Source organism: Rhinatrema bivittatum, chromosome 7 (genome assembly GCF_901001135.1).
Source record: "Rhinatrema bivittatum chromosome 7, aRhiBiv1.1, whole genome shotgun sequence".
NCBI lineage: Eukaryota > Metazoa > Chordata > Amphibia > Gymnophiona > Rhinatrematidae > Rhinatrema > Rhinatrema bivittatum.
In genome coordinates, this window is record NC_042621.1 from 261,774,468 (window position 1) to 261,800,214 (window position 25,747).

Below are 25,747 nucleotides of genomic sequence, written 5' to 3' on the forward strand. Positions count from 1 at the left end.
GTATTTGTAGTAGAAGCCCTGGAGAAGCTGCGAGGAGGGCAGTTCCCAAATGACCGTTGCTTGAGCAGATGGTTGATCTCCTGTAGCAGGGGTCCACAGTGCGCATTGAGGTGTTTCTGGCGGACTAGGTGCGGCAGAGATGGAAGAGAATGAAAAGCGAAGGAGTATCCTTCCCGTATGATGCGCAAGACCCAAAGATCGGATGTGATGTTTTTCCAGGATGGAAGAAATTGGGAGAGCCTGCCCCCCACTGGAGGTAATAGTAGCAATGGGGACAAATTCCCTAAAAATCCTGAGGGGCTTTAGTGGGGTGGGAATCCAGAGACGGGCGAGGCTGCCAAGGGAGGCGGGGACACTGCCACGATCCCTATTGCTGTGAAGGTTGCTGACGACTTGGCTGGTATGAAGGGGGCCAGTAGGATGGATACGGCCAGTATTGACATGGGTAAAAGGGCTTCTTGTAGGAGGAGAAGGAGCATCGCGACGAAGCTGCTTTGGAGGGAGTGGTCAGGGACATGACAGCCACCTTCTGCTTTTTAAGCTGTGCCACGGTTTCCATCAGCTTATCCCCAAATAGGTTGTCCGGGAGACAAGGTAGGTCTGCCAGCTTCTCGTGGATGTCGTCACGAATGGCGCTAGTTTGCAACCATGCCAAGCGCCGGGCCACAATAGCGTTGGCAGTGGACTTCGCTGAAGTGTCGAATCCTTCAAACACTGAACGGAGAAGGTGCCGTAACCCCTCCTCCATGTCGTGGAATTCCTGGGGGGGGGGGGGGGTTTGAGAGACTGGAGGCAGTCGTACAGATACTGCATCACATAAAATTGGTGCTGCTGTATCTTTGCGTTCAGCATGCCAGATTAGAACGCCTTTTTGCCGAAATCATCCAATTACTTAGTCCTTGCCGGGGGGGGGGGGGGGGGGGGGGGGGTATTTGAATGGAGCCTGGACTTTTTGGCTTTTTACATCGCGGATTCCACCATGACCGAGGCGTGAGGGAGCTGCACCATGGAGTAAAAAGGATTACTGTTGCATTCGGAATTTTAAATCCGTTTTACGGGAAGTTGGCTGTTCCCTAAAGGGGGATTCCCAAGCCTTCGTCATTAGTGTCCAGAACAGTGTGGGAAGGCAAGGCCATCGGCTCCGGGGGTGTATCGAAAATTTTGAGGATCCCCATGACCTCTTGCCTGGGGTCAGGAATTTTCCGGGCCTCTATATTGAGGTGTTGTCCCACCTTTTCCATGATCTTGGAATAGGAGAGATCCTCCGGTGGAGATGCAGGCTTGGGTGGTATCTCGGCAGGGACTGAGGGGTACCCTGTGGAGGAGCCTGGCGAAGTGGGTGGCTGGGGGGGGATCCTCTGCATGAGGAGACGGCGGCGAAGGCTGTCCAGTGGGTGAAAGCTCTAGGCTGGGGCTGTCCCGCCGTGACATAGGGGCATCCAGGGGTCTGTTGGGTGGAGTTTGACCCTGTTGTTCCACTGTGTGAGAAATTGTGACAGTATTAGAGAGATTTGTGACATTGCTTGAGAGGCCAAGCTTGACTGAGGAAGCTGCCTTGGTTGCATTCGGAGGGCACTGCCATCAGCAGAATGTCGCTGTCCGGACCCTTGGGTCAAATGGTGTCGCTAGAAGGCCGCCGCTCCTTTTCCCGTAAGGATTCCTGAAGGCTTGACTTCCTTCGGTGCTGGGAAGACGTGGAAAAGCCCAAGAAGATGTTGGACGAGGCGGAAGAACTGTGGGGGACGGCTGGCAAAGAAGGTCCCCCATCTGAATCAACTACCAAAAGGGGAGAAGGCTCCTTGGGCTGCTTATGCCCCAAAGAATGCTTCTTAGGTGGTTTGGGGGCACCATGCATCGGATGCGTCAGCGTAGGCGTTGCTGAGCTTCGGTGTTTCGATGGCTTGTGCGTGGGCGCTGTTGGTGCGGCGTCAGTGCGCCGGTGATGCGTTGGCGGTGTCTTCGGAGCATCTCCGATGCCATGCTTCGATGTCGTATGAGCTCAGTTTGGTGCCGGCCCAGACGATCCAGGAGGCCCGACCGAGGAGGCTCAATGCTGGGAGGATTCTGTAGCGGTCCTGGAGAGGATTTGGCAGAGTCCTCCGAAGGGGCATAGGAGCCCGACGCCGCCTCCTTTAACTTCTCGGTTCTGTCAGCCCTCTGCCGCTGGGCCCAAGGGGTCATGTGGCTGCAGTCCTGGCAAGTTGTTTGATCATGATTTGGGCCCGGACATATATAGCAGCAGTCGTGGCAGTCAGTAATCGACATTATTTTGCCACACTGGCAAAACTTAAAGCCAGGTGGATGCGGCATGTTGATATAGATGATTTTTTTTTTTTTTTACACAGTTTCCTCTAAGAGGGAGAGAGCGAGCTCCGCGTGCACTCAGTCACTCGGAAAAAAAATGGACTGAGGAGACTGGGCAGCACGGGAAGATGCACGCAGGCGCAGCTCACGGACAAAGCTCAGTGATCTTTGAGAGCTCCGCCACCTAGAGGCACGGAGGATGTTCCCAGACAGCATGGCTAATTCATGCTGCTTATCTATGGGTAAACCATTTTTCTGTGCACCAAACCCACATGCCTGAAGATATGTAATGAAAAAAAAAAAGCTTCCCATGCCCAAAACGTGCAGTGGAAATGTGTAATAAAAACCATTTTGGTGATTCAATCCTGTAAAGAAGGAACTTCAAAGCAAAGCTTGGGCAAGAAGGAAGTAGGCTGAGGATCTCTTGGCAAAGGACAGTAAGGAGAGAAGAAATCAAAGGACTGGGGAGAAATGCTCCCAAGCACTCATTTTGTGTACAGGACATTTGCGATTCATAGTTCTGTGCATTGTGTTTTCAGAGATACGTTCACAGTCTGAGTCTCCTGTTTTGCTGGATGAGAATGTTCTGACCGCCATGGTGCCTGTGATCAGTGCAGCCAGCAGCCATCTGAGTCCTGAGTGAGTGTCTTCAGTGACATCCCTTTACCCCCTCCCCAAGTTCTGAGGATCTTCAGTAACACCCCTCACCCTTCAGCTGAGTCCTGACTAATTTAATTTTAATTAACACATTTTTAATTACATGTTCAAATATTGCCTAAGGCAGTTTACAAAATAAACAAAACAATGCATGGGTCTGGGTTTTATCCGGATACCAAACTTAAATAAAAAAAATAAAAAAATAATACCACAAACCACATCCATCACAGAGTTACTATTACCAAAGCATCAAGACCAACAAGATAGACATAAACAAATTATCAGTAAAACAAAAAAACCCTTAAATAACCAAGCACCACACGCTGCTCAGACTCCTGATAAACATGAAGATGCAAATCCATGTATCTCAACTACTAAAACAAACATTTACGCCACTATCCCTAAACTCACATCATGCGTGATTATCAGCAGTAATTCTGCGAATCCTATAATAGGGTTCAGCCTAACATCTGAGCCCAGATTGTGAGGGACTTCCGTGTCATTATTCAATCTCAGTCCTGCTCAGCCCAGGGTGAGATACAGTTAAGAGAGGCTTATGCAGTCTGTGTGTGAGAGGGACAGCATTATATTTCTTACATGGCACAACTGACAAGTAGTTCTCTTGACTTCAGGTTAGTTGCTCCAAGTGTGTCTCAGATCGTGGATCTTTTCCTGCATGGAGACGTTTCCTTCCTGCCCGAAAACAGCTTCCCCTGCAGATTTCAGCCGTTCCAGGTGAGCTGGGTCTGGCCAGTCTCCTTGGTGCTGAACCCATGGGCATTCCAAGGGTTCTTGGGGCTCAGCTGCTGTATGGGTGGATGTGCTGCTGGGGCAGTTGGTGCAGAGGCTAATGGAGATAGAGCACAGGGAACCAGACAGTTGTGTGTGTGCCGATTGCATGGTCTGTGCCATTTAGTACTGACTTGGCGCGATGCCTGCCTTGAGAGCACCCATGTTTTCTTGTGAAGACCTGGTTTCCAGTCAGTTGGGAAATAGAGAATGCTGTTACGTTATTTCTGTTTTGCTGTTCTCTAGGAGGGTGATTCGGAAGAGCGGCAGAAGCGATTAGTGGCATTATTAATGGCATTCGTGTGCTCCTTGCAGAGAAATGTAAGTGAACCAGAATCTCATCCTGCTCTTTGAAAGACTGTATCGGGTCAGTGGGGCGCTCGAGATTTGATTCCTGAGCTATGTTGCTGCTTCTTGAGCCGGCCAGGGCTGTGAGGGGACGGGAGAGAGATGTGGGGAATAGCAGCCATTCCTTAGTGGTGAATATTTACTGGCCATAGCCATGTATGCTTACTGGGGTTTGGAAGGAGCTGTAGTCTCTGGCCTTTGATTGAGTACTGTTGCTGCAGTGCCTAAGCTAGTGAGGAAAGGGTTAATAGAGGAGGAAACCCTCCAAATAGTTGCTAGTGAAGGTTGGTTAGAACTGTAGTCCCTGTAAGGACCAGCTCCGATTAAGCTGGCAGCCCAAAGGAGTAGGAGGAAATTAGAGATAAAAAAGAAAGTGAATTGAATAAATCTACAAGCATTTTCTGCGTGTATTCTTACTCAGTATTCTTTGTGTATTTTACAAACAGAGAGATGTAAAATTAGACTATGTATGCATTTATTTTATGCTTCCCTTCGAACAGAATGGAGCTGGGGAGCTTTGTAGGATTAGTGTAGGATTAGTATAATATTTTTCATGTGGCATCATGTCCTAATGATATTTCCCTGCTTGTTATGGGCTCCCAGATCTCCTGCTTTTACCTGGGCTTCCCATGCTGCCTTCTCCTTCCTTGGGTGACTGTTTTCTTGCCTTCTCAGCTTTGGCCTGGTTTCTTTCAGGTGGAGATCCCAGAGTGTGGCTGCTTGTTGCGGGAGTTGCTGAAACTGAGCACCTCCTCTCGCTGTCCTTTTGCATACACATCTGCCTCAAAATGCTTTGCAGGACTGGTGAACAAGTGCCTGGCAGGTAGGAATAACCCTAGAGGCTCAACCAGGAAGGGAAGAGAAGGGGATGTGGATAATAGGGAGGATCATGAAAGGACACCTCAGTTTGTGCTCAACACTGAATGTTGTTATGTTAATTCCCCCTGATGAATGTGATGGAAATTTCCAGAAGCATTGGTTACGGCGGTTACTACCCCAAATCAAATAAGCCTGATACTTCACTTTCAATGCATATACAGCATAGTTCTCTGATTCAACGGCAGGGGAGAAGAAAAACTGATACTTCACACATCCAGCAGAGCTCTCTGCTTCAACGGCAGGGGAGAAGAAAAGAGGGTTCGCACTCACAAAGCGGGGAGTAGCTGGCTTGTTACGGCGGTTACTACCCCAAACCAAATGTGCCTGATACTTCACTTTCGATGCACATCCAGCATGGCTCTCTGCTTCAACAGCATGGGAGAAGACTGATACTTCACGCATATCCAGCATAGCTCCCTGCTTCAACAGCAGGGGAGAAGAAAAACAACCAATAAGGGCTAATAACATAGTCTGGGTAAAACAAATAAGCATGGGTGTAGCTTGCTTATTGCGGCGGCTACTACCCCTAACTAATCAAGCTAGATATTTCACTTGGATGCAGCTCCATCACTGCTCTCTACATTAAAGGTGGGGGTGGAAGGGAAATAGAACCAAGAGCTAAGAGAAACAGATAAGTATGAGAGAAAAAATGTGTGAAGCTTGCTGGGCAGACTGGATGGGCCTTTTGGTCTTCTGCCGTCATTTCTATGTTTCTATGTTTCTATGGTGCTAAATTTCACTTCCCTGTACGTACCCAGATCAGTCCAGACTCCTGGATTTTGCCTCCCTGCCAGCAGATGGAGACATTGAAACTTTCTCTGACCTTGTACATAACCCAGTGTGCCACCTGCAGGCCCTCAGTATTTCTCTTGTCTCCAATAGATGGTGTAAAACCTGGAGTCTATATAAAAAAAAAAAAAAAAAGAAGAAAAAGATCTCTAGTTCCTCCCAGGGGGTTATTAGGTCCTGGTGGGCAGCCAAGCAGGGTGTTGGTGACCCTTGATGTCAGCTCACTCTGAGATGCCGTGATAGTGTATATCTCGTGGTCCAGATCCCTCATCCCCATGAGGCAGCATTTGTTCCACTGGCAGCTCTGCATTTCAGGTCCCGTCTGAGCAGGGAAGTATTGAATTTCATTTCTGGGGCTAGATACAGCAATGGATGTGGTTTTAAAACTTGTTTAAAAAAAAAAAAAAGAAGCAAGAACAACCGGAAGACAGTGGAATCGTTGTGCCAGTCACTCGGGGCAATGATTGTTGCTTCAGAGCTAGTCACCCGTGAGGTTCCAGTAAACAGGTTGGGGAAAGTGGCACGCTGCTTGGGCCACGTGGCAGTGGCACCAAGCACAGTGCTGTTGGTGTGCAGACTCGCGGTCTCGCGCTTAAATTCAGACTATTTGTATTCTGTGTGCATCCCTGGTGGGAAAGGCATTTCAGGGGAGCCAAGCGCTAAACCAAAGGCTAAACAAGCCTTGCAGGTGACAGGATCTAGCACTGAGGCTTTCCCCGTCAGTGTGGGAACAATAGTCCTTTTCAGTTCCCTAGCAGTGTCAGCAGCGTCGGTTGGAGAGGCAGGGAAATCTTCTCCTCAACTATTGCCAGCGGTTCCCCTGTCCTGCGGAGGTGCAGAGAGGCACTTGCACTGAGGAGGAGTCTCTGGTTTGGTAGAGATCTTCTGCCGATTTTAATTTGCTAATGCATAAGTTTGTTTAGTGGAACAAGCAGCGGGGGATGCTGGCTCTCAGCCCGTCTCCAGGGATTCTCGGCCAGTCAAAAGAGGCCTGAGCTGTTGAGAAGCTTTCTGTGATTTTTGGTGCTGGATGTTCAACAGATCTGAGCCTAAATGTGCTGAAGGTGCAGGCAGGCTTTGCTTATCTGCGTGGTAGGCCACGGCGGCGGTTCTTTTCCTGCAGGCATAAGTGTGTGCATGCGTTCTCGCCGCGTGACGGTTGCAAAGATTGCGGCCTAGATTTGAGCACATTTGCACAGGTAGTTGTGCACGTAAAATTGTAGCCTAGTCTGGAGCGCGTATTCACGCATGTACTTATGCACTTACGATCACAACCTAGTCTTGAGTGCATAATTGTGTGAGTCCTGGAGGGGTGCGTATGTACGCTCAGGTAACTGGTATGTGTATAGGAGACCACCTAGAGCCGACGTTCAGGAGAGCTAGGCACCAGGGATGAACAGTTCTAAGTGCCATGCTATCTGTGAGGCTTGCCATCTGAGAACAATTTAGTCCTGACTCTCTCCATCTGTGCCAGCGCTGTTTAGGTGCTCAAAGCGATTTTACTATTCCCTGTATGTACCTGGATCAGTCCAGACTCCTGGGTTTTGCCTCCCTTCCAGCAGAAGGAGACTATGTTTTGACAGACTCTGCCATATATACCAAGGTGCCACCCACAGTCTGCCAGTATTCCTCTGTCTCAAGCAGATGGCTGAGGTGCAAAACCCACAGTCTGGTTTGATCAGTAGCATTTAAGTATAGCTTGGTCTTTGAGTTGTTAGTGTAGACAAACAGGTGATTTAGCTGTAAAAAAAACTTGTTGTTTCAAAAAAAAAAAAAACAGGTTGAAGTCTCAAGCCGCCCGGAGGGTTGTGAGGTCCTGAGGGGACCATCCCCTCTCATGTTGCAGGCAGCTCCTTGAAAGGGTTGAGGGCCCTGGAACCACAGACAGAGCAGCTCTGGGGGTGATACCGGAGAGTCCAGCTCACTCCCCCCAGACGGAACTGAGGCTCACGCAGGCTGCCTTGCCGGCCCGGGGGTAAATATAAAAAAAAAAAAAGTTCTTGTGTTGTTGGTGTGCTGCCTCTTCCTTGACTTTCTGCATCTGCGACTCGTTTATTTGGCGATTTGCCGATCCGAGGGGCTGTGTGCTTGTGCGGCAGGGCTGTCATGCCCCAATCATCGGCATGCCACACGATTGTCCCGCAATGGAATTTTTTTGGCCTGTCTTCCGTTTTTCCCCCTGCTCCTCCGGCTGCCCAGCGGAGTGCGGGAACGGCGGCCATTTTGTCCTCGGGCAGCACAAGCAGGAGGAACGCATGGGGGGAGGGGAATTCCCCTCCCAATTTATCTCCGCAGAGGCCTGTCTCCGGAGGGACAGGGGATGCAGATCCAGATTCTACTGGAACGGATGATGACCCTGATGGTGCAGGGGATTCCTCCTCTTCCTCTTCGTTTTCATCAGAGTTTGTATTGCTTATGCATAAGACCTTTAGGGCCAAGACGGCAGGTAAGAAGCAGGTTGAGGAGGGTCCCTCCCCCAGTGGCTCCCACAAGGTGAATCTGAAGCGGCATAGGTCTAAGGGGAGCCGGGACATGGATAAGTGGGGCTCCAGTCCCCCTAAGGTACAACGCCCGTTAAGAACAGGGGGCCATCAGATTGATACGGACACTTCTGATACGGATTCGCAAGAAAAGCCCCCAGTGGGGGTGGATGAGAATCCGGACTTGCCAGCGGACGAGGTCTGAGGGGCACAGGTCACTGAGGGGGACGACCCAAAGTAGTCCGGCTGTTCTGTAGAGATGAGCTCGGCCCGTTCATCCCCTTTATTTTGAGAGAGTTGGGGATCGAGGGGCCACCGGCGGAGGTCAAACAGGGGAATATGGATCCTGTTTTGTTGGGCCTGAGGGGTCCCACTACTTCATTCCCATTCCATTTTTCCGCCATGGATTTGTTATTCCGAGAGTGGAATACCCCTGACCTTGGGCTCAAGCTGAGTAAGGCTATGGACAAGCTATATCCTTTGCCAGAGGAAGCTCTGGAGATGTTGCGAGTTCCTAAGGTGGTCTCGGCGGTGACGGTGGTTACCAAGCAGACCAGTATACCAGTCACCGGAGCAACAGCCCTCAAGGATCTGCAGGACAGGAAGTTGGAGATTCCACTAAAGAAGATTTTTGAAGTGTCGACGCTGGCGGTGCGGGCTGCATGTGTAGCAATTTTGCGGGCGGGCCTCCGCTGGGTTCAGCAGCTGCAGGCAAATGAGGACCTGTCGGAGGGTGAGGCTCTCCAAGCAGGCCGACTCGAGTCGGTGGTCGCTTATAGTGCTAAAGCCCTTCATGATCTGTTGAGGGCCTCGGTCAGATCCATGGTAATCGCGGTGTCAGTGCGCAGGCTCCTGTGGTTGAGAAACTGGGCGGCAAATGCTTCGTCTAACGCGCAACTCGGCTCCATGTCCTTTAAGGGAAAGCTGCTTTTTGGTAAGCAGTTGGAGGACTTGATCCAATCTTTGGGAGAAAATAAGATCCATCGTTTGCCGGAAGAGCGGCCCAAGTCAAGAGGTTCCTTTTCTGCAAGATCTCGTTTTCGGGAAATTGGAAGTTTCGTCCAGCCAGGTCTGCGGGTCCTGCCTTCAGGCCAGGGACTAACAGGCAACAGTCATGGTCTCGGTCCTTTCGTGGCCACCGGTTCGGGAGACCCGGAGCTTCCCCAGCGGCCACTGGAGTCAAATCTTCACAATGAGATGAGGCGGGCCCACTCCTCGGAGGTTGTCGTGGGGAGCAGGCTGTCCTTTTATTTTTTTTTTACGAGGAATGGGCCAGGGTGACGTCGGATCAGTGGGTCCTCACAGTGATAAAACACGGTTACGCATTAGATTTTGTACGCCGTCCCCGCAACCTATTTCTGAGGTCTCTGTGCGCATATCAAGAAAAGTGTCAGGCGGTATTCGACACGTTACGACTTCAGGCCCTGGGGGCCATTGCCCCAGTCCCATTGGGCGAACAAAGGAAAGGCCGGTATTCCATCTACTTCGTGGTCCCAAAGAAAGAGGGAACTTTCCAGCCCATCCTAGACTTAAAAGGAGTCAATCGCTGTCTTCGGGTACCTCGCTTCCGCATGGAGACCATGCGGTCTGTGATTGCCTCCATTCGTCAGGGCGAGTTTCTGGCGTCGCTGGACCTAACTGAAGCATACCTACACATCGGCATATGAAATGATCACCAGCGGTTTCTATGGTTTTTCGTCCTAGGTCACCATTATCAGTTTCAAACCCTGCCGTTCGGACTGGCCACCGCTCCCAGAACGTTCACCAAGATCATGTGGTAGTGGCTGCTCAGCTTCGCAGGGAAGGTTTGTTGGTGCATCCATATCTGGACGATTGGCTGATTCGAGCGAAGTCCGAAGAGCTTTGTCAAGAGGTGGTTCGCTGGGTGTTACAGCTGTTGAGATCCCCCAGGTGGGTGATCAACTTGTCCAAGAGTCAGCTTGTTCCCTCCCAGACCTTGGAGTTTCTGGGAGCGCTGTTCGACACGCGGCAAGGGAAGGTATTCCTGACAGCGGACCGCATTACCAAGATACAGAGTCAGGTTCTGGCTCTGTTGGTAAACCGTCTTCCCCGGGTGTGGGACTACCTGCGAGTCTTGGGATCCATGACTTCCACTCTGGAGCTCGTACCTTTGCGCATATGCGTCCGTTACAGTCCGCATTGCTGTCCAGGTGGAGTCCGGTTTCAGAACAGTTTCATCTCCCTCTCCCGCTCCCGGAGGTGGCGAGGTCCAGTCTCGACTGGTGGCTTTGCTCAGAAAATTTGCAAAAGGGAGTTTTCCTAGTAATGCCCAAATGGACGATAGTGCCTACGGATGCCAGTCTCTCCGGTTAGGGAGTAGTATGCCTCCAGAAGTCTGTGCAGGGCCTATGGTCTCTACAGGAGTCTCAGTGGTCCATCAATTGCCTGGAACTATTTTTCTCATTTTATCAAAGTTTCCCTTTTGAAAGTTTAGTGTTAGAGCTGTAGATTTACTTATTGTCCCCCTTCCAGTTATTAGTTTAAATTTGATCATATTATGATCACTATTGCCAAGCGGCCCCACCACTGTTACCTCTCTCACCAAATCCACTGAGAATTAGATCTAAAATTGCTCCCTCTCTTGTCTGTTCCTGAACCAGTTGCTCCATAAAGCTGTCATTTTATTCCATCCAGGAACTTTATCTCTCTAGCATGTCCCGATGATACATTTACCCAGTCAATATTGGGGTAATTGAAATCTCCCATTCCCTGTACGTACCCGGATCAGTCCAGGCTACTGCCTCCCTTCCAGCAGATGGAGTCATAGAAAAAAGCTGAAAGGCACCCCCTGATAACCCAGTGTGCCACCTGTGATCCTTCAGTATCACTACCAATTTGGTTAGCTTCCCTAATTTCTCTTAGCATTTCACTGTCCATCTCACCATCCTGACCAGGTGGACGGTAGTATACTCCTATCACTATAGTCTTCCCCAACACACAAGGGATTTCTACCCATAAAGATTCAGTTGTGCATTTAGTCTCATGCAGGAGGCTTACTGTTGGACTCTATGCTATCCAGGACATAAAGCGCCACACCTCCTCCCGGGTGCTCCTCTCTGTCATTGCGATATAGTTTGTACCCCGATATAGCACTGTCCCATTGGTTGTCCTCCTTCCACCATATCTCTGAGATGTCAATTAAGTCTATGTCATCATTCACTGTTATACATTCTAATTCTCCCATCTTACGTCTTAGACTTCTGGCATTAGCATACAAACATTTCAAAATGTGTTTTTGGTTTGTATTTTCATTCTGCTTTTTAATTGATAGGGATAAGTTAGAATTTTTTAGCTCAGGTGAGTTTTTAGTTAAAGGCACTTGGAATACTTTACTTATTATTGGAACCTCATTGTCGGGATGCCCTAATTCTAATGCACCATTAGTATCCTTTGAAGATACCTCCCTCCGAACCATGCGCTGCTGAGCGACTGTTGGCTTTCCCCTTTTTTCTAGTTTAAAAGCTGCTCTATCTCCTTTTTTTTTTTTTTTTTTTTTTAACTCTGTTTATTGAATTTTGTTCACAAAGTCCCATTGATGGGATCGGTACCATACAGCAACATATAATGGGTACAAAGTAGTGTACCGTACTGTATCAATCAACAGGGAACAACAATATACATTCCAAAAGAAAAGGCAAACACCACAACGTAATCATAATGCTGGATAGAGTGCTCATCGACCCAACATTCCCAAGGGAACTAAGCCCCATCTCCCTCCCTTCCCCCCCCCACCTACCCCCCTCCCACCCCCCTTGGGTGTATTATCTTCATGATCTGTGAAAGAACAGTGATGGCCAGAGTAAGGTGCCGCAAAGAACCCGCTACATTACCCTGTGTTGGGTTGCAAGTACTTAAGAAAGGGTGCCCATAAAAGTGCAAGATCTAAGGTATGAGAGGAAGATTGGTGATTGCAAATATACATTTCGTGAGTAAAAAGACGGAGAAACAGTGTAAACCACATATCCCACGTGGGGGCATCAGCCTCCAACCATTTTGCAAGGATCACTTTCTTGCCTATTAGAGCCGCCTTAATCATAAAAGCCTTTAATAGTGCTCTTCGGGGACCCAACTGAAGGTCTCTGGACATAACCCCAAATAGCCAGAATTCAGGGGTCTGTGGTAGCTGACAGTGCCAAAGACGGGCACAAAAGGAGCTGATCTCCTGCCACAAAGACTGGATATTCGGACAAGTCCAAAAAACATGGGAGAAAGTACCTGGAGACAATCCATATTTTCTGCAAATAGGAGACTCACAAAGGTTAGCCTTATAAGCTTGGGTGGGAGGAATATATCCCTGCCATAGGAATTTGTATTGAGTCTCCCGCATGTCCTCATTAACGGAGATAACGGGAATGGCCGCAAAGCATTTCAAAAAATCCTCATAAGTGACGTCCAGCTCGCTCCAAAGGGACCATCTCTGGTATAAGGGTTGCAAGTGACCTGTCTCTCTCGGTTGAGCCAATTCTTTGTAAAAAACCGAGATTTTGGGGGGCTTATTAGCCGCTGTGCAGAGAAGGTGTCGGAGGGCAGTGTTGCGTGAGGTATGCTTCCAATGCTCAGCACAAGAGTGCATAAAATGGCGAATTTGTAAAAAGGCATAGAAATCAGTGTGTGGGATATTGAATTGTTGTTGGAGATCAGCAAAGCTGTATAAAATCCCAGTAGACGGGTCAAACAATTGAGAGAGAAATGTGAGACCCTCCGCATTCCATCGCTTAAAGGGTGTTTCCCCCTCCCCCGGTAAAAAATATCCATTATTCTGTAAATGTAAATAGGGTGTGATACCAGGTGGTTGACGGTATATGTGGCAGAGGCAGGCCCAGGCCGCTCGGCAAGTGGTCACCAGCAGGTGGGATCTAAGATGGGCCGGGACAACCGAGGGCCGTGCATGAAGTAAAAAATTGAGCGAGGGGACTTCATACCAGACCTGTAGAGCGGAGTGAGGCAAAAAATGAGAAGACCCGAATATCCAATCCTTGACAAATCGTAAAGTACAGGCTAGGTTATACATTTTTAAGTTGGGTACCCTGACCCCTCCCTGGTCTGGGGGGAGGTATAGCATCTTTAAAGGAATGCGAGCTCTCTTGCCCCCCCCACAAGAAATTCCGGAGAGCCCGGGTCAGTACATTCAAGTCAGCCGTGGAAAGCCACAGCGGCAGCATTTGAAGGAGGTAGAGCCATTTAGGCACTATCATCATTTGGTAAAGACGGATCCGTCCTTTGAACGACAAGGGTAAGGTCTTCCACGCGAGCAAAGTATTAATCGTAGAGGTCAGCTTGGGTTGGACATTTAGCTCATAGATGGAATCCAATTGGTTAGGTATAATAATCCCCAAGTATTTAAGGGTATTAGACGCCCATTTTAGCGGGAATTCCCCCTCCCAGTTCTCCCTCAAATTGCGCCCCACATCCAGTGCTTCTGACTTGTCCCTATTAATCTTGAGGCCAGCAAAGGCCCCAAAAAGTTCCTGCACTTGTAGTAAGTAAAATAGAGAACGGTGTGGGTGAGTCAGAAATACAAGGACATCGTCGGCGAAGGCCGCAACTTTGAAGGACTGACCAAGTTTACTGAAACCACAGATGTCAGAGTGTATCATGATCTTACGTAATAATGGGTCAATTGTAAGAAGATAAAGGAGAGGAGACAATGGGCAGCCTTGCCGTACTCCTCTCTCAATAGACACTGGGTCAGACAACACACCATTAGTCATAATGCGGGAGTGGGGGTGGTGATATAGTAGCCCTAAATAGGACACAAAGTTCCCCGATATACCATATCTCTCCAAAACTGAAAGCATATAGGGCCAGGCTACCCTATCAAATGCCTTTTCGCTGTCAAAGCCTATAGCCAACGCAGGCACTGAATGTTGCTGACATATCGTCATAGCAGATAAAAGTCGCACAATATGACCGGTAGCCGAGCAGCCTTTTACAAAACCCACCTGCTGCTCCGTGATAAGTAGTGGCAACAGTAACGCCAATCTGTCTGCCAAAACTTTCGCCAGAATCTTTAGGTCGCTGTTAAGCAGTGATATGGGCCTGTAAGACTCCGGTTTATGTGGATCTTTTCCCGGCTTCGGCAACACTATGATATGAGCGGAGTTAAAACCTAATGGGAAGCTCTGCTGTAGCAGTCCGTCCACATAAAAGTTCGTCAATGGCACCGTCAAATGGTCTCTTAACATCTTAAAAAAATCATATGAGTAACCGTCAGGCCCTGGAGACTTACCCGACGCCACATCATTTATGACCTTGAGAACTTCGTAGGTCTGAATGGGGCGATTCAGAAACTCCCGCTGCTGAGATGACAAGCACGGGATGCGTAAATTGGAAAAAAAAGACTGTTCCTCTCCTCCCCCAGGGGCGGGATCCGCCGCATATAAAGTGGTATAAAAAGAATGGAAGACCTTCCCAATAGCCCCTAGGTCCTTGACTTTTTGCCCCTGGGTATTAATCATGGCTTGTATTGCCGTCCGGGCCCTAGTTTTCCGCACCAGATTAGCCATAGGCCTTCCCACCTTATTTCCATACCTGAAAAAATTATGCTGGGCCACTTGAAGTGCATTGCAAGCGCGCTTATGCAGTACTGTATTGAGCTGATGGAGGATGTGGAAGTAAGCCTGCCGGTGGGGTTCCGAGGGAGATGAAAGAAATAACTGTCTAGCTTGCCTAGTCCGAGCATCTAGTTGAAGAATATCTTTTGTAATGCGCTTATTCCGGGCACTCACAAAGCTAATTATTTCGCCTCTCAACACGGCTTTCCCCGTTTCCCAAAACAACTGAGGTTGATGCACGTGTTGTGCATTGTCCCTCGCATATTCCGTCCACTTGGTGATCAGAAACTGCCGGAACTCCTTGTCCCCTTTCAATTTATTGGGAAATCGCCACCAGTGATCTCCTCCGGATTGTTGGCCAAGGTTGAGAACCAACGAGATAGGGGAGTGATCTGAAATGACCGGATTTTCAATGTCTGCCTTTTCCACCCTCCCAAAAGCTTCCTGAGCCAGTAAAATATAATCTATGCGAGAGAACGTCTGGTGTGGGTGCGAGTAAAACGTATATTCCCGGTCCGTAGGGTGGAGGACTCGCCAGATATCTAACAGTCCAGTCACATCACAAAATCTTTTCACTCCTTCACCCCGCGCGCCCAAACGGGTCCCGCTCTGTGTCGATCTGTCAAGTGTGTTGTCCCCCACACAATTAAAATCCCCTGCAATACACAGAAGACCCTCCTGGTGGGAGAGGAGAACATCAGCGAACCTGCGTAAGTATTTCTGCGGACTGTCAGTGGGTACATACACATTACCTATAGTGATCTTTTGCCCCCTCCACCGTCCTATTACTAACACACAGTGTCCGTCCGGATCAGCAATGGATCGCTCCACTTCCAGATCCGCAGATTTACTAATCAGTATAGCCACCCCGGCTTTACGGTGAGTTGACGCCGCATAAAAACAGTCTCTCACCCAGTCTCTTTTCAACTTTTGACTCTCAAGAGAAGTGAGATGTGTTTCCTGTATGCAAGCGATGTCCCCATGTAATCGATGTAAATGAGCTAGTATTTTCTTACGTTTAATGGGAGACCCCATACCATGTACATTCCATGAAATTATTTTCGGCATGAGCCCAACCAAACATGAATTAATCCAAACAAAGACTGCTGCAATAACTCCTGGTGGAGAGGGTCCCAGCCGCCCCCTAACACCAGTAAGGGCTCACTAAATGTCATCCTCCTGCCCGCCTTACCAACCCAAAGGTAGGCCCATACACACTGCACATTCATTCCAACCTCGACTCCCCGTGCCCGCCTACACCCAACATATACATACACCCAAGCAATTCCCCAACCCCCCCTCCCCTCCCCCACTCCCTCCCTACCCCAATGATACAAAATAAGCATACTGCCGAACGGGCACTGTATAATATGCACCCGATCCGGGAGGTCTGCTTAGGATGTCCGGGTGCCACGGACAACAAGAACTAAATCTGTATCCCCAACGGGGAACAGAACAGAACAACAGTCCAACATTAAGTCCAACAGAAGCTTTAAGTGTAGATCCTGCCGGATACTGGCTCACGCGCTCGATGTTGACTAGCCCAGGTGTACCTTAGCGGGAAAAGCGCTGCAGCCCTCTCCGGCAGGGCCAGCGGCGTATGTCTTGAGATGAAAAGAGACATTATTTAGCGGCGGGACCCTGCCCGCCCAACAAGACCTGGGCCCGCAGTCAGTACAAAAACAGATACTTGGGTAGAACAAAGGCAGTACTAGTGAACCATCATGGGGTTGGCCCCTGTCCGACTTCCAGAGAGCTCACAAACTTCTTCGCCTCCTCCGGGGTTTTGAAAAGGTGGGTTTTTCCTTCCCACCCAACCTTCAGCGTGGCAGGATAGAGTAGGGCGAATTTGATACGTTTCTCAAACAGCTGGGAACACACTGGAGAAAATTTTTTCCTTTGTTGTGAGACTTGCGCCGAGTAGTCTTGCATGATCCGGACAGTATGGTTTTTATATTTCGCCTCTGGGCTCCGCCTATAGGCCATCCATATTTTTTGTTTGATAGCCGAATTAAGAATTTTGGCGATAGCTATGCGAGGGCGCTTGTCCGAGTCCCGGCGTACCCCCAGTCTATGCGCACGTTCTATTTTCATGGTCCCTTGCAGGTCTGGGAGGCCTACCGCCGCTGGCAGCCATTCCTCCAAAAAGTCCCCCAAGCCTCGCTCGTCCACCGCCTCCGGGAGCCCCAGGAACCGCAGATTATCTCTGCGAAGTCTGTTCTCTAAATCATCCATTTTTTTGCAAGCATTCCTGGAGAGACTTATCCTGCACGCCATTTTTCTCCGTGTTGGCCTGTAGCCCCTCCTCCAACCCCACGATCCGTTCTTCCAAGCCGTCGAGCCGCGGTTGGAGAGCCGCTAACGAGGACTTTACCTCCTCCAGCTGATGTGTGATCCCCGCGAGTTTTACATCGAAGGTGGAATCCAGCGTAGCCTTGAGTGTGTCCACAGTAAGTGGCGTCGCTAACGTCGGGCTAGTGGCTCCGGGGCTCGGCGCCATCTTGGAATCCGTGGGTTTCAGCCTGTCTTTGTCTTTGTCCTTTTTGCCACCTCTTGCAGCCATAGTTGGTGGAGATTTGTACATATAATGTACAATCGACATGTGCCGTCTCCCGACAAGCGTCGCCGGAGCCGATGCGTCACCTCAGGGGGAAATGAAGGTATGATAAAGTCCGTGGCACCCGGAGCTCAGGGAGAACACGTCCTCCCTAGCAAATCATCCCACGTGACCCCCCTCTATCTCCTTTTTAAAGGTTAGCACCTGCAGTCTGGTTCCACCCTGGTTAAGGTGGAGCCCATTCCTTCAGAAGAGACTTCCCCCCAACCCCCCCCCCCTTCCCCAAATGAGGATAAGCCATTGTCCAGACAAATTAGGACTCATTTAACCAAAGCGCAGACATAGTTACAATTGCAATCTCTGACAGAGATCTGTAGAATGGCGACGTGGTCTTCATTGCATACCTGCTCCAAGCATGATTGTTTGGATGTTAGGATTTGGGAAGATGAATCTTTTACCAGAGTGGTGTTGCGGGGACCGCAGGCAGCCTCTCCACCTGACAAGGAAGCAGCTTTGGTGCATCCTACCTGTCTGAATGCAGAGGAAGGTGAAATGAATACTTACCTGATAATTTCCATTCCTGTAGTACAGGCAGGCCAGTCCACATGCTGCCCGTGCTGTACTGTATTGCCTTTGCCCTTCTCAGGGATATCCTCAGAGGCAGAAATCGAAGGCCGATGAGGATCTCTTGGGCCGCCAAAAGACCTGGTAAGCGTGTGCCTCCTTTACCTGTTATGGTTATTGCATTTCCTTCTCTTCTGAGTCCAGTGCTTTTCCTCACTGGAAGCTAAAAAAAAAACCCAAAACAAAACAGTAAATGGTTGGGGGAAAAATGTATAGTGTGTGTTCAGTTGTCCACAGTTGGCTTTTCCAGGAATTCTGGCAGGCTATATATGTGTGTGACATCAGCAAGTCAGTTCATTTTGTCTCCATCTGCTGGTTGGCATACATAACCCACTTGTGAGAACTAGCCTGCCTGTCCTAGAGGAAAGGAAATCAGGTAAGTAGTAAGTTCACCTTTATCCAGCTATTTTCGGTAGAGTGCCTAATCGGCAGTGCTCTACTGAATATCTGTGACAATTTATCTGGATAATTTTAGTTGGATAAATTGTTTGCTTGCCACGCTGCTTAATATTGAGAACTAAACAGGGTTTAAAAAAAATCCAAAAACCCAACAAATCTTGAAGGAATAATTAGTACAAAAATCATAGATACGTCTTTTCTTGCCCCCCCACCCCAAAACCAAAAATAGTGCCTGCCCGGCAGCAGGAGGCAAGTTGCCTCAGGATGTCTCAGAACCCTCCACCCAAGTCGCAGCACTGGTGGTTTGTAAACCGGTCGGTGATGGAATCACGAGTCAGGTGTGCTACTTAGTCATTTTAAAGAATTGTGCTGTCCTTTGCCTTCTGCCTTAAAGGGAAAAGAGGAGGCATTTTCTGTCTAAAGTTTGTTTTATCTTTTCATATACTCTTCCCAGGGGAGCAGCTGGATGAAATTCTGTGCAGCACCATGGAAAGGATTGAATCGGGCCTGGCGGACAGCCTCAGCAGAACTCGGGTCCTCACACTGCTGCTCTGGGTAAGAGCAAAGCATAGACTCCTAGAAAGATGGGGGCTGCAATGGAGGAGAAAGCCAGAGATCACCTGGGGTCGGTGGCATTGCACCAGGGAAGAAACTGGACAGATTGGGTGGGGCTAAGCGGCCATTCAGTGTTTTATTTATTTAGCCATTTTATTCATCTCCGTTCCAAATAAAGATCACAACGGTTTACAACTTGATGTACGTGATATACATTGACAAAAGAATAAAAAGAGCAAATCGTGATTCCCACTCAAGAATGAACTTCTTCCAAAAAGGAAACCCAAAAATACCAAATTTTTATATACTAGAAAGCCACTCACAGTTTTTGAAAAAAGAATAATGTTCATTCAGACCTATTCCTCTCACGGTGATGTTCTTTTCATGAAAAATTTTAAAGAAGGGTAAGACCTAATCTCAACATATTCAGTTCGACAACCGGCCGATGTTTTGCAGAACACTGCTTCATCACGTTTTAAGCTGACAGCCGACATCTTGATGGTCTCCGTTCCTTTTTGGTTCAAAGCATTTGAGACTATGATTGCCCGGATAAAAGGTTGGAGTACATTGCCAACAAGAGATAAGTAATATATTATAAAGTTGATCTCATTGTAATACGGAACTTTTTTTGTAAATTTAGGAATATGAACAGAATTAGAATGAAGCGGTGACTCAACTATTTGATTACGATGAAATGCTAATACTGTCAGCTCCCGATGAAGCAGTGTTCTGCAAAACATCGGCCGGTTGTCGAGCTGAATAAGTTGAGATTAGATCTTACCCTTCTTTAAAATGTTTCATGAAAAGAACATTACCGTGAGAGGAATAGATCTGAATGAACATCAGGCTCATCTTTAAAAAATTATCATTGTGCTGCTAAAGCCCTTTTCTTATGTCATTGACCGCAAATGATTAAAAGACCGGACAGCCTCCTTTTATAAACTTGGTAGGCACGTCATCAGGCTTAATGATGCGACCATAAGAATATTATAAATATTATAAATTCAAAAATTTCTTTAAAAAAATATATAATTCTTTTTTGAAAAACTGTGAGTGGCTTTCTAATATATAAAAATTTGGTGTTTTTGGGTTTCCTTTTTGGAAGAAGTTCATAATATACATTGACAATTACATTGACTTAATGAAGTCAAATAACAAACATATTAAAGATTAATATGTACTTGGGATAAGGTATTTAGATCAGAGGATAGGTTCTTAATGACATTGTCCTTGAGGGTGCATACTCTGTGTTCAGGTGATTTTAAGTTAGGTTATAGGCATTTTGAAATGACCATGTTCTTAGGTCACATTTGAATGTCTTTGTTTCTGGAGTCAGTCTTAGATACTTGGGTAAAGCGTTCCATAGCATTGGGCCAGCTGTTGAGAACATGTGGTCCCTTATTTTTGTAACGTGAGTATTCTATAATGATGGCATAGCTAGTAGTCCTTTTTTTTTTTTTTTAAGATCTTAATGATCTCTGTGGCCTGTATGATTGTAGAGCTATCAACCAAACCAGAGTTGTTAGAATGGATGGTGGAGTGTATTAATGTTAGGACTTTGTAGTTGATGTGGGCTTGTACAGTTAACCAATGAAGAGCTATCAGTGAATGGGATATGTGATTGCATTTCCTTAAACCAGTTAAGAGTCTAGTTGTGGCATTTTGTAATAGTTGTAGTCTTTTTAGAAGACAATTGGGAACTCCAAATAGAAGTGAGTTACAGTAGTCTAAGTTTGCATAACCTTGCAGAAGTCTGCATGAGTCAGCAATGGTTTCAGTCTATTTAGCAAGCGCAGTTTGGCATATTCTGATTTGATTAATGTATTTATTTTATCTAATGTGACCACAACAGACCTCTAGCACCCAGTTTAAAAGGGGGGAGTAGCTGTCCAACATATAATAAATAAATAAGCTAGAATCCTAAGGTTAAGCTCTATAATAGTGTAAATACACAACATGATCTTGTTTATCAGCAGACCTCATACAGGGCATACATATCTGATGCTAATTAGCAATAGTACACCAGCGGTATAATCATTGGTCAGGTAATGTCCAGTATTTTTTTAAGATTTTTCTTATGCACAGGTGAACAATAAAATAGCCCATTGACACATCATAAGTTGTGTAGCATCTCAAATTTTAGCACTTAGCTTTTTAGTGACATTGCAAATATTAGCACTTTGCTATTTCCTCGAGAACAAAAAGCTGAGACATGGACGTGAGGACATGCACGGAGTCAAGCCCGACACGGACCGCGTTTCGGCTAAATAGCCTTCTTCAAGGGCCAATGATATCTGCAATCCAAAAACATCTTGAGTAAAACAACCATTCAACATAACTTCGGCTTTTTAGCCGAAACGCGGTCCGTGTCGGGCTTGACTCCGTGCATGTCCTCACGTCCATGTCTCTGCTATTTCCTCGAGAACAAAAAGCTAAGTGCTAATATTTGCAATGTCACTAAAAAGCTAAGTGCTAAAATTTGAGATGCTACACAACTTATGATGTGTCAATGGGCTATTTTATTGTTCACCTGTGCATAAGAAAAATCTTAAAAAAATACTGGACATTACCTGACCAATGATTATACCGCTGGTGTACTATTGCTAATTAGCATCAGATATGTATGCCCTGTATGAGGTCTGCTGATAAACAAGATCACGTTGTGTATTTACACTATTATAGAGCTTAACCTTGGGATTCTAGCTTATTTATTTATTATTTATTTTATCTAATCCATTTCTCGAACTGCTTGCACTGTACCAGAATCATCCCAGACAGAAGTCTTTTTTTATAATCTGCTCCTCACAATCCTCTAGGGCTGGAGAGTCTCCCAGCCTCCACGGCTTGACAGCCCTTCTAGTTAGAAAGTTATTTTTAATATCTAATACAATATGAAGGACCAAAAATCCAAGACACATAATTAATACACAATATATATGAGTCTTCAAAAGTCACAATTCTGAAAGCATTTTTTAATCAAACACCTCAAAATAAAAGCAGAAGCTGTTTACTGCTCTCATAAAAAGCGAAAAAAAGAATGCATTCATACACCCCCAGCGCACCCTACTGATGATCACTGGGTACATTCAGAGGGAAGGATATAATTATAACGCTACAAAATCACACTTGTAATGTAAAGTGTAGATCAAAGTTTTTAACATCTAAAACTTTCAAACATATTTAGAAAAAATCTATACATTTAATGCAACCCCCCAAAAATTGACACTTATCTTAACCATTTCTGTGAAGTTCAGTAACTAGTCGTCCGTTCCAGTTGAGGGATTGTTTTCATCCAAAAGAAGTGACATAATCCAGTTGATCGGAAATGCTGTTGGTGGACATTTTGATGTTAAGTGCCATATAATTTATTTTGCTTGCATTAAATGTATAATTTCTTTCTAAATATTTTTTGAAACTTTTGGATGTTAAGTGTTAATCTACACTTTACATTACAGGTGTGTTTTGGGGGCATCATGATTATACCCTTCCATTTGAATGCACCCAGTGAACATTAGGAGGGTGACTGGGGGTGTATGAATGCATCCTTTTTTCACTTGTTACGAGAATAGGAAATGGCTTTTGCTTTTATTTTGAGGTGTTTGATTTACAAAAAAATGTTTTCAAAAGTGTGACTTTTGAAGACTCGCATATATTTAGCGATAATTCTTCCTGATCCTGATGCTGCAGTTTAATCCCAGGAGCAGTTGCACGTTCCTGGTGGCACCCTGGAGTGCTCCCAGCCTCGTCGCTCTGCCAGATCGTTATGGGATTGTAGAAATCGGGTGATGTTTACCTTATCTTGTAATCTTGCCCTTACATTTTTAAATCAGTGTATTTGTGCTTTGGTTACAAGTTGTCTGTCTGAATGTGCAGGTTACCAAAGCGCTGGTGCTGAGGTACCACCCTTTGAACACTCAGCTGACCAACAAGGTGAGTAAAACAAAGTTGCAGTTTCTGACCTAGGATTTTATATTGTGCAATTCACAAAGGGGTGGGTGGGGAGGAAAGCTAGAGAAGGACAGAGCAACCAAGTCAAACACAGAACAAGAAAAATCAAGGACTGTGCAACGTAAAACATTTACACTGAGCTTTGTTCGGTGCGCATGGTGCGTATTTCTTACAACCAACGAGTTTCTTTTTTTTTGCATGAATTAGTTGTTTGCTGCTGGTATGGGCTGACGTGCTTATCAGCTATGTTGATAAAAATGGCATATACCTTCCCTCATTGTTTGGAAATCCTCCAGGTTTAGAGGCATTGCTTTTCTTTACTATATTTTATCGAGGATTTGTGATGATTACTGGGAAGAAGGCAAAACATGAGAATCCATTCTTCTCTTCATAATAATTAGTGACATTTTACAAACCACAGGCAGCAGAACGCAGTCCTGAACATCCACGGTATCTGATCTGTACTGAGATTCAGATTGGTAAAAAGCAGACAACCGGCCATCACAGTCGGCTCTGTACTAAGCACTCATCTTTGGACAATCATTTGTGCTGTGATTCAGAGGAAAACAAAAGAGAAACTTGCATAATTTCAGTCATATCTCTTCCCCCAGTAACCAGAAGGCGATTAGGTTGCGGAGTTGGGGAGCAGTCAGTAGAGGTTGATCCTGCATCCCCTGAATACTCAGTGCCTGTAATGCTTTGACTGACTGCTATATTCCCTGCTTCTGAACTCAAAATCATTTGGACATACCTTGTTGTAGTTGGGGACCCTGCGGGAGAGAGGACAGGTCAGAATATATCTGTCTTTGATCCGCCAACTTTTCTGCCCAGCCCTATGTAGTGAATAAATTTAATGATTTCTTAGCGTTTAGCTAGGTTGATCCAGAACAAGTGGGTTATGCACCTCTACCAGCAGATGGAGACGGAGCAAAGCTGACATCAGTCTATATACCCCTGCAGTGACATCAGCCCGCCAGTATCCTCAGTCTCCGGCAATAGTGGACGTGCAACTCCCTACTGGGGATTGCTTAAAGTTTTCAGAAGAAAAAAAGAGAAAATTAATTTGCTCTGCTCTCCTGTGGTGATGCCATATAGTCCCTTCCTCAGTTGAGAATTCCTGAGGTGATATTTATTGAATTTTCCCTCAGATGAGTGCCTTGGTCCGGTGGCTGGTTTTCAACTGTCATGGACTTAGCTGTAAAAGACAGCTGAAAGGCAAGCGAGTGCAGGAAGCTAAGCATGGCAGTGACGGTATATGCACTCTCCTCCCGCAGCTGGAGACTGATTCTATACTCAGCCAGGATGGGCTGAGCTTAGGTAAAGCAAAAAAAAAAAAAGAACAGAGAAGGAAGGTTTTTTTTTTGTATGGATTCCTCCTTCCTCCGGTCTCTGTTCTCGGCACACTGATTTGACATTCGTTCCCACCTCTGAGGGAGTTTAGGGAATGTGGGCAGCATGATGGGTTGAGCAGCCTTTTTGGGCTAGGGCCCGCTCTTAGGCTTATCACTGTGTGCTGCGAGGTAGGCTACGGCGGCATTTTCACGTGTTTTCCTGCGCATTCGTTTGTGTGAGTGCATCCAGTTCTGTGCCCAATTTTTGGACACTTAGTTGGGCATCTGCTTGGGCACCCAGTTGGTAAAGGCGTCTATTTGAGGCACGCGCTTACCTACACGCACATTCTGAGCAGCATTGAGGGCACTCAGTTTTTGAGCGCTCATTGAGGCACAGGATTATACGCCTAAATTTTGGATGCCTAATTTTTTGCAGCATGAATACAGCTGGACACACACTTCTCAGTTGCCTCTTAAAGCATACTGACCAGACTGATGGTGCCTATAGCTAAGAAACCTAAGCACCTTATCTTCTGTGCTGCTTATCATATTCGGGCATCTCAGCTTGGCCTTCCCTCTAACTTGTATCAGTGTTGCTTGGAAGCTTATGGAGACTTGCCTTTGTCTGATTTTTACTAAGACCGGTTCTTTCCAGCCTGATGGGGGTCTGGGTAAAGATGTGTCAGAAGGGGCATCTGACATCAGGATTCCCCTAACTAGTTCATCAACGGGGGAAGGTAGTTCAGTGGGCATAGGGCAGGTGCCTCCTGATTTTGGCGTGGAGCCTTCTGCCTTTTCTCGAGTGGAATTTTTTTCAAGTATTGCAGTCTTCGGCCCCAACCAATCTTGTCAGGTCAGAGTTGCAGATGGTGAACTCCCACACGCCTGGTGCTGCAGTTAAGCGTTGAAGTACACCTAGATCGGCAGCCGGTCTTCCCGATAGGGACCCGGATGGCACGGATGATGAAGCTGATCCTTACTCCCTGGAGGATGGGGAAATTGCTCTGGGATTGGAACCATATAGGACTATGTTGCAGTTCTTTCATAGAGATGAGTTGCTGGTTCTGATTTCCCAGACATTAAAGATGCTAGGAGTTCCTGGGCTGAATCCATGTCTGAGCCAAAGAAAGATCCCATTTTGATTTCTTTGCATAAAGCTTCTTGTTTTTCTATTATGGAGGCCGTTGATTGATCTTGAGTGGGGCGCCCTGGAAGCTAATTTCAAAGGGGTTAAATCTTGGAAGGCCTGTACTCCCTGGATCCAGCTGCAAGAGAGAAATTACATTTTCCGAAAATGGATGTGCTTGTGCGTGCCGTCACCAAGCGGATGACTATTCCCGTAGAAGGTGGAGCAGCCTTGAAGGGATGCACATGATAGGAGAATTGAGACCATCCTCAAGCGAGCATATGAAGCAGTGGCAATGTCTTTGCAAATAGCTCACGCCTGTTTACTTCTGTCTCAGGAGGTTGATGAATCTGGTGTGAATTCCAGGGCGGTGATGAAACCAGCAG

The 25,747-nt window shown here is 47.0% G+C and overlaps 1 protein-coding gene across 3 annotated transcripts in view; it reads left to right on the top strand.

Moving 5' to 3' along the window:
* Window positions 1-25,747, top strand: part of MMS19 (MMS19 homolog, cytosolic iron-sulfur assembly component) — a 171,968-nt gene that overhangs the window by 125,207 nt on the left and 21,014 nt on the right. For all 3 annotated transcript variants that reach the window (XM_029610161.1, XM_029610159.1, XM_029610162.1), the window contains 6 exons: window positions 2,844-2,943; window positions 3,594-3,696; window positions 3,997-4,071; window positions 4,795-4,921; window positions 18,856-18,956; window positions 22,830-22,886. In XM_029610161.1, coding sequence (XP_029466021.1) covers window positions 2,844-2,943; window positions 3,594-3,696; window positions 3,997-4,071; window positions 4,795-4,921; window positions 18,856-18,956; window positions 22,830-22,886 — 563 coding nt within the window. The remainder of the gene's footprint in view (window positions 1-2,843; window positions 2,944-3,593; window positions 3,697-3,996; window positions 4,072-4,794; window positions 4,922-18,855; window positions 18,957-22,829; window positions 22,887-25,747) is intronic.